Source organism: Epinephelus fuscoguttatus, linkage group LG4 (assembly GCF_011397635.1).
Source record: "Epinephelus fuscoguttatus linkage group LG4, E.fuscoguttatus.final_Chr_v1".
Classification (NCBI taxonomy): Eukaryota; Metazoa; Chordata; class Actinopteri; order Perciformes; family Serranidae; genus Epinephelus; species Epinephelus fuscoguttatus.
The window spans coordinates 8,130,930-8,138,580 of record NC_064755.1 but is presented as its reverse complement, the minus strand read 5'-3'; the positions used below and the strand labels follow the sequence as shown (position 1 = coordinate 8,138,580).

The 7,651-nt window shown below is 39.6% G+C and overlaps 2 protein-coding genes across 2 annotated transcripts; one reads left to right on the top strand and one right to left on the bottom strand.

Moving 5' to 3' along the window:
- The first annotated feature begins 362 nt into the window (after positions 1 to 362).
- Positions 363 to 3,283, top strand: LOC125887273 (uncharacterized). The gene is made up of 8 exons (XM_049573969.1): positions 363 to 501; positions 1,220 to 1,458; positions 1,562 to 1,662; positions 1,788 to 1,957; positions 2,305 to 2,499; positions 2,774 to 2,860; positions 2,952 to 3,200; positions 3,279 to 3,283. The coding sequence occupies exons 1-8, from the start codon at positions 363 to 365 to the stop codon at positions 3,281 to 3,283; spliced, it is 1,185 nt and encodes a 394-aa protein (XP_049429926.1).
- Positions 3,284 to 4,091: 808 nt separating this feature from the next.
- LOC125887507 (uncharacterized) lies at positions 4,092 to 7,343 on the bottom strand. Its single transcript, XM_049574371.1, has 5 exons — positions 7,305 to 7,343; positions 6,344 to 6,491; positions 5,994 to 6,242; positions 5,607 to 5,877; positions 4,092 to 5,302 (listed from the first exon to the last, which is right to left on the bottom strand). The coding sequence occupies exons 2-5, from the start codon at positions 6,439 to 6,441 to the stop codon at positions 5,102 to 5,104; spliced, it is 819 nt and encodes a 272-aa protein (XP_049430328.1). The 5' UTR covers positions 6,442 to 6,491; positions 7,305 to 7,343; the 3' UTR covers positions 4,092 to 5,101.
- Between the last annotated feature and the right edge of the window lie 308 nt (positions 7,344 to 7,651).

Genomic DNA, 7,651 nt, shown 5'->3' with positions numbered 1-7,651 from the left:
TTAAAATACCCATTCATTTTAGGTAGAAAACATATTATTATTTCACTATTTAATTAATTATTTCATGGTCCTTATGTTGCAGTGGATCATGAATTTATTTTATCTGTCAACCTCGCCCATCAAAGCCGGTGGGCGGATCCTAATACCTGATTGGTTACCCTGCACATCAAGTCAAGGCAAATCGATTCCAGATAATGGATTGATGCACAGCTTGTGAACACATTCCGATACACTGGGTGGCGCTATTCACCTCTACGTTGGTTTGGATACTCTATTAAACAAAACTTTATTGGCAACAGCTAAAAATCTAGACTCGATCCTCTAGCCCCAATGTTGATACAGCGTGTGAGGTGCAGGACAAAATGTCAAAAACCTGCCCAGAGCTGCTGAGAGAAGCAGCGAATTTGATTGAGGAAGCTCTGAGCAGAACTCCTCCGGCTCCGGCGGCTCAGTCACAGCAGATACCTGCTGCTCCATCACGTAACGTTACACCTGTCCAAGGTAAGCTAAATGATTTAATGTTAGCCAGGTGTGCTACTAATCAGTGACTCGGGACCCAGGTGTGGGTTAAATTAGATAACAATTTGGAGTTGGATCAAAATGTATTTGCGGCAGGCCCATTACTGTGTGCTTCGTGTACATGTTCAATGTAGCTAAATGGTGGGAGCATAAAACTAGTTCTCTAATCGACAAAATAGTGTTAGCTGGCAGTGACATGCCAAGATAGAAGTTGAGGCTGTTTTAGCTGACTGGTGACCATTGAGCTGTGACATTTTTCTGTGTTGCAGCTGAGGCAGCAAGGCTCTTTGCGCCGTATAACGGTGGAGCCAGAAGGAACATGCCGAGACGACCAGCACAAGTCCAAGTTAGTCGTAGAAGCTACACACACACTGTCTGTTGTTTGGCTGACCACAAGGCAAATAAAGTTCCAGGCGTGCTGCTTAAAGCAGACCTCCTTACTTCTGGGCTTGGAGAGCAAAAAGTGACATTTTCAGGTCAGTATGAAATTAGGGATTTACCAAAACCAAAAAAAAAAAGTTTGTACTGTCTGTGGCTCGTTGAAATTATTTGCAGTTCAACTCGGCATTTCTTTTTAGTCAGAAGTATTTCCATATGTTCATATTCGACTCAAACATGATTGATTTTCATAGTGTGAATAATATTTGTCACAGGCTTTAGGTCAATCAATATGAGTTATGTCTATTTTTTTTTTTTACAGGGAATGACAACGATCCTATGGTTATAACAAATAAACTGATGGAAGTGTTTCCGAAGCTCAAAGAAGGGGGAGGCTTTGAATTTCTAAAAATTGCAGGATCTACTCGTAGCCGAAATCTTGTGCTGCTTGCGTGTCCCAGCACTGGATACACCCTTGCCTATCTGAAAGATCCATCGACGATGATTGGACAGGCTACAATCTACATACGTCCACTTCAACAGGATCTACCCATAGATTGTGTACATATTTACAGAGACTCAGTTTAATACATAATCAAAACAAAGCTCACTGGTGACTTTTAATCATTAGTTAAATGCTATTTGTTGTTGTTGTTGTTGTTAGGAGAGCTCACAAACTGCCTCTGGTCCAGTCATCCCCTGCATCACCTGTCAGAAGGAAGTTCCCTTTGCAGAGATGAAGCTGCACAGATTGAGCTGCAATGGGTATGTAATTCCTAAAGAAATGCAAGGGTAGCATATTCATTTTTATTTTGGAAAATGTCTCTCTTAGAGTGTTGTGCACACAAATAATAAAGTATGACCATAATTTCAATTTTGTTAACTTCAAGGACACCCATACAGGAATTGGAGAGAGGACAAGAGGGAGGCCGAAGTGAAAATGATAGAGAGACAGCCCCAGTCAGTGACAGTGTTCCAGTGAGGCCTGGAACATCAGCTGAGAATGCAGTTGTACCAGCAGTGACTGACAAGGACTTGGATCACAAAGAAACAGACAATGGTTTGTGCCATCACAATAGGGTTGCTGTAAGATTGTAACTTAAACTCAGTCAATAGAAAAATGACACCTGCAAGATATAATTAGATAAGAGAATACAATTACACACAATTAATAACTTAATAATAACTTTTAAAATATTTAGTTTTTGTTCAGAATGCTGTTATTGTGTCAACTCAGCTTTGTAACAGATTCTGCAGATGTTGGGCCTCATGTTTGTCAGTGACATGGCCAGAACTTTCCTCCTTTTCTGTAGACTGAGAGGATATCTGTATCTGCAGGTGACATGCCAACTCACAACATGTCTCTCCAGAATATATAACTTTATTATTATTGTTGTTGTTGTCTAGAATGGAAGCTTATCAAAGAACCAGCTCAAGCTGCCAAGGTTTTCAAAGAGAATCTGCTAAGGGAACATGCATCTGGGAAACCACTGAGAATGAAAATGGATGTAAGGGACTCTGAAGAGGACAGGGAACGGGAACTTCTCTCATTCTATAAACAGCCGCAAGAATGGGCATGTCCACTTCACTGTACTCTTCTTGGTAGGTAATATAAAGTTTGTAATATAAATGTATCAGTAAAGTTTATACCACTCAAGTATCTTATTTGGAATTGTTACATGGGAGAATGGGATCCAAAAAATTATATAATTTGATGACCACTCATGAAAAGCACAATATTCTCCTGTTATCTGGAATAGTCAATATTAAGGATGCTATTCTAAAATTACAGCCAATAGTTATGTTACCTTATCCAGTCAACTGCATTAGTCAGCCACTATTTTTCCACTGTGTTATTATCAGTATTTTGTTTCAGGTGATGTTGCTGTCGGAGAGGGAGTGATGCGGTACTTTATGACAACAATAATATCCAAACTGCAGTTTGGATTCAGTCTAGATCTTGGTAAGTCTCTTACTATTTTGAAGGTTAATATGATGCAATTTTTAAATGTATATCAGTTGTCTTTATCCCCTGCTCTCTTGGTACTTTACAGGAGGAATGGGCCGAACACTGCTTTTTGAGGGTGAACCTGACCATCTTGTTCCAGCAGCATCAGAGGTGCTCATTGAAAGTGACCTCTTCCGGGTTGCAGGAAGGATGTTGGCCCACAGCTTTCTGCATGACGGCCCCCATGTCACAGGATTAAGTCCTGCTGTAGTTCATGTACTGTTCAACGGGGACCCTGAAACGGCAACTGTTGTTACAGAAGACTGTCCTGATCTGCACATCAGGAGTAAAACTGGTATGTATCATAAAAAACTTTGCCTTGCAAAATTATTGTTTGGGCAAATGTAATAACTTGTATGGTCTTGATTTTTAGCTTGAACATGAAGAACTTACACCAGAACAGAAGGACACGGTTTCAGATCTTTCCCTGTCTTGGGATCTCCCAGCAGTCAACAAAACAAATCGGAGATGGCTACATAACAAACTTCTACTGCATGCAGTGAGTTCCTGCTGGTTAAGTGACAGAATTCACTGCTGTAGTTGTTGAAATTATCGAAAGTGTTGTGAACCCTGGCTTGTTATGTTATGTTATGTCAACACTGGCAGAGATGGAAAACATTTAGCATATTCTTTAGTATTTGCTCATAGTCATGTTAAAGTTCTTGAAAACCAGCATTTAATTCATATACAGTTTAACTACTTCAATATTTCTCACTCATGCAAGTGTTGATAGAACACTGGCGTATTAAAAAAAAAAACAATTTCACAAATGTTGACAAAGTAGGAAAATGATTATACAAAACAAAATGTAAACCTTTACAAAAAAAGAGCAGCTCAGCAACACACATCTGGTTTTGTGAATTTGCCTTTTGATAATATACTTTAAAAAGGCGATACAGTCAAGTGCCCACTGCATTTGAGCACTAAAGACATCAATTGCAGAAATGTATAAAATGGAATACATTATTCTAAAATGTGTTAATGTCTTAATGTCTTTTGTTAAAGTTGGGTTGAGGATTTGGTCTGTAATATGGGTTGGGCCTGTCTCTTAGGTCATTGGGAGGACCATGCACCAAATTAAACAGCTGAGAAAGGGACTGAAAGATGTGATGGTATGGCCCCTGCTGACATCTAGGCCAGATGTTGTCTCACTTCTTTTCCCTAAAATGGCTGAAATGCAGTTCACACCCCAGGTATGTCATTTAATTTAGTTACATTTGTGACTTTACTTAATGAATTTACATGTTTTCAATGACTGAGCTGGTTATTTTTCCATTTACCAAGAATGTGATCTGCATATTCCTTCACCAAAATAAGTTCTCCCTTTAAAATAATTACATTGATGTGTTTTCTAAGATGCTCCTAGAAAAAATCACATGGCCAGCTGAGGACAGTGATGATGAAGACTTTGACATAGAGTCCACGTGCCGCATCACTGGCTTCCTGAGGATGTTCATTGAAACAGGTATTAACACCTTATTTGGCAAATGTATTGCTCTCTTTACAAATGCTTCTATGTCTCATGGATAGATATGATCAATTAAAGTTTAACTAAATATTGTCTTGAATCCATTTTATGACTTTTAGCTTCATCAGGTACACTGGCCCAGCTGCTGACATTCTGGGTTGGCTGGGAGAAGCTTCCTCCTGAACTGAAAGTGGAGATCTCTGGGGGAACCCTTCCTACGTCCTCCACATGCTTTGAAACACTAAAGCTGCCAGCTCATTTCAAAACCTACGTGGACTTCGAGGAAGCAATTGTCTGTGCCATAAGTAGTGCACAGACTGGATTTGGACTTATTTAAGTTTTCAGACAGATGTCATTGAATGCACTGTTCAGTAGGTCAGGTCAACTGACGCAAGTTCGGTGTCGTTGAAAACATTTAACATACTGTGCAGTAGTTGATCAGTGTTTTATTCAAAATATTTTTTCCACTTACTGAAACCAAACAGTTCTGCATCTTCAGCTTTCAGTGTTAACAGAACAGCATTCATGTTATTCATTCTGTGGCTAATAATGAGACAGGAAGAAAATGAGCGGAGCTGTGCATAAAGTGCATTTACAAGATCTTAACAATGATTATGGTAGAGCTTCAAAATAAAACAGCTGTTTTTCTTTTTTTTTTTTAAGAAAGCAAACTTTTTCAGTTTATGCTCGCTTGTTGTAAGATGCTAAATAAAAGCATGGGTTGGACATCAGTCTGCTATGATTCTTGATAAAACTTGCACAGTCTCTACATATGATCTAAGTGCATCAGTTACAGAAACTCCTGGAGCTGGCAAAATGGCAACCTCTTCCAGCGAGAGCTCACGGGCCAGCTGAACCTCGGGGACTGACACAGTGCCTCCATGAAGACTGTGAGGTCCGTTCCAGTCGATCCCATAGTCTTCATAAACCTGAATGGAGGACAAGCATGATCAATCTTGTACCTAAAACTAGTCTGACACGTCATTACACAAAATATTTAAGATTGTTATTTTTGGTCACCAAGTCGGTGAAAAACTAAATGTTGCCTATTCAGTTTTGTAAAATAGTACAGTTATGGACAGTATACACAATAGAAACTACACCTCAGAGGTTGATCTTTGAAAGCTCAGGAGACTTTGAAGATGCTATAACCTCTGTTTCAAGTAAAATATTTTCTCCCATAATTCCTTTGAGGAACAGACATTTAAAAAGTGTTAAAAGTTGATCTTTAACCTCAGTAGGATCCTCCATAGGGCCTTGCTCTCTGTATCTTCTCCAGAGTTGCTGTGGTGACTGATTCCTTTCAGTTCTAAGACCATGAAAGTTCCAAGCATCCCTGAAAGAGTCGAGGCTTTGCTGGATTAGTGGAAGGAAGCTCCGGTGCAGTGCGAAAAGATGGACCTCATTGTCTGGATTCAGTGTTCCCTGATCTTCCAATGAAGTGAAGATCTGATAGAAGAGGTCCAGGGTATGTTCATACACATCTCTCCACATCCTTTCTATTCTGTGTTTAGGGAAAAAAAATGACAAGGTGTTAATTTATGTGTGACATATGCTAAAGAAGTACATTCAACTGGTATGCTGCTTGTGTGAGCCTAGTTGCCAAACATATTTATTTACCGTTGATTGTGGACACTTCTGCCTGTGATGTGCGAATTCCTGTCGGTACCTCTGCTCCTGATCATGAATTCTGCTACATCTGCATTCTCGCCCCCTTTATCAGACCGTACCCTTGATGGCAGCCCGTACTGCTCAACAGCAGCGATAAAGCTCCGTAAGACCGTACTAGCTCTGTTATTGCCAGCCACAGTCAGGTAGACGACTAAACGACTGAATCCATCCACCCCACCATGGACAACAAATCTCCACCTGTCAGGCAATTGTGAACACAAAAAGGCACAACTTTATTGTAAAACAATTCTAATGACATCTATGGAAAGAGCCATTGTTTATCTGCTAGTATCACTGACCTGATGAGCTTATGATTGCCATCTATATGCCATAAAGAGTTTGGGCCAGAAACAGAATACTGCCGTCGTCTTAATACACGCAGTCTTAGACGTCTCATGTAGACTCCCTCTGCATCAACTCTGCGTAAAGACTCTTGCAGTCTTGAGACTGAGGGGAGGAAAATAAAATAAATAACCATAAACTCAATGCCAACTTCATTAGAAACACCTGTTTAACATACTAGACCAGTACTGGAACAAAAATACTTCAGGAGTCACTTAATTTGAGGAAATAGTGGTGTCATAATAAAAGACAATATAATGATGTGTGTAAAACTACTACACTACAGAACCACCACAGCCTCAAAAATAATCAGAGTTCACTTAATTTTCTGAAATAGAATAAACAAGTTGCAAACCATAGTTCAGGATAGGATACTTTAATGCACGGCTATTGGCTTCAAGTAAACTGCAAATAAAATTACTGATGCATTACAAATGGATACATGAATATTATCTTAAAATTAGCTAGGCTCACTAATTTACTTTGTAGTTCATATTTAAATAATAAATACATTAAAAATAAATCCAATCATACAACAGTTAGTTCCGACCGGGTAATTTGATCGGACAAGAGGCATTTAACAGTAAAATCACTTCTCTCACAGGTTTTCGAAATATAACCTTAGCCAACTATTACACTCGCTATATTGTTGCAAACTGACGTTCACGCCGAGAAGATGGATAGTGTGGATAGTGTGTGTGCTGCGTTGCCTGGCAACAGACTGAGGGAACTGTTTTTTTTCGCGGAGCTATATAGCCTAACATAGCCTACTTGAATAATTTATTTCATCACCCTCTATTAACATTTCCTTACTCAGCATTGCTAAAGGCTGTGGTTGAACTTTTGTATAAAAGCAATATCACACGAGAGGTAGTGATGTTGTACTGTATCGTTAAATATTGCCCATATCATACTCACTTGGAACACGCACACCTCTTGCATTCAGATGACCACGCATTAGCTCTGCTTTACACGCTACATGCTCGGGGTCAGCAGGTCCTGCTTCCACATACTCTGCAAGGTCTAAAATATCTCTCATCAACTCTCTCTAAAGTTCATGGAGATCCTCCATCAACACAGCCGCCATGTTTAGAAAGACTTCTTCTACTTTCGGTTTCAAGGCAGACCAAAGCAGTGGATTAGACTCGATTCGCGTTAGCCCCGCCCACCGACGTTGATGGGCGAGGTTGACAGATAAAATAAATTCATGATCCACTGCAACACAAGGACCATGAAATAATTAATTAAATAGTGAAATAATATAT

Coding starts and splice junctions, on each gene's coding strand:
- LOC125887507 (XM_049574371.1), bottom strand. CDS start 6,441: ATGAGACGTCTAAGACTGCGTGTATTAAGACGACGGCAGTATTCTGTT. Junction 6,243..6,343: donor GGCAATCATAAGCTCATCAG/GTCAGTGATACT, acceptor ATTGCCTGACAG/GTGGAGATTTGTTGTCCATG. Junction 5,878..5,993: donor AGAAGTGTCCACAATCAACG/GTAAATAAATAT, acceptor CCCTAAACACAG/AATAGAAAGGATGTGGAGAG.
- LOC125887273 (XM_049573969.1), top strand. CDS start 363: ATGTCAAAAACCTGCCCAGAGCTGCTGAGAGAAGCAGCGAATTTGATT. Junction 1,459..1,561: donor AGGATCTACCCATAGATTGT/GTACATATTTAC, acceptor TGTTGTTGTTAG/GAGAGCTCACAAACTGCCTC. Junction 1,958..2,304: donor TCACAAAGAAACAGACAATG/GTTTGTGCCATC, acceptor GTTGTTGTCTAG/AATGGAAGCTTATCAAAGAA.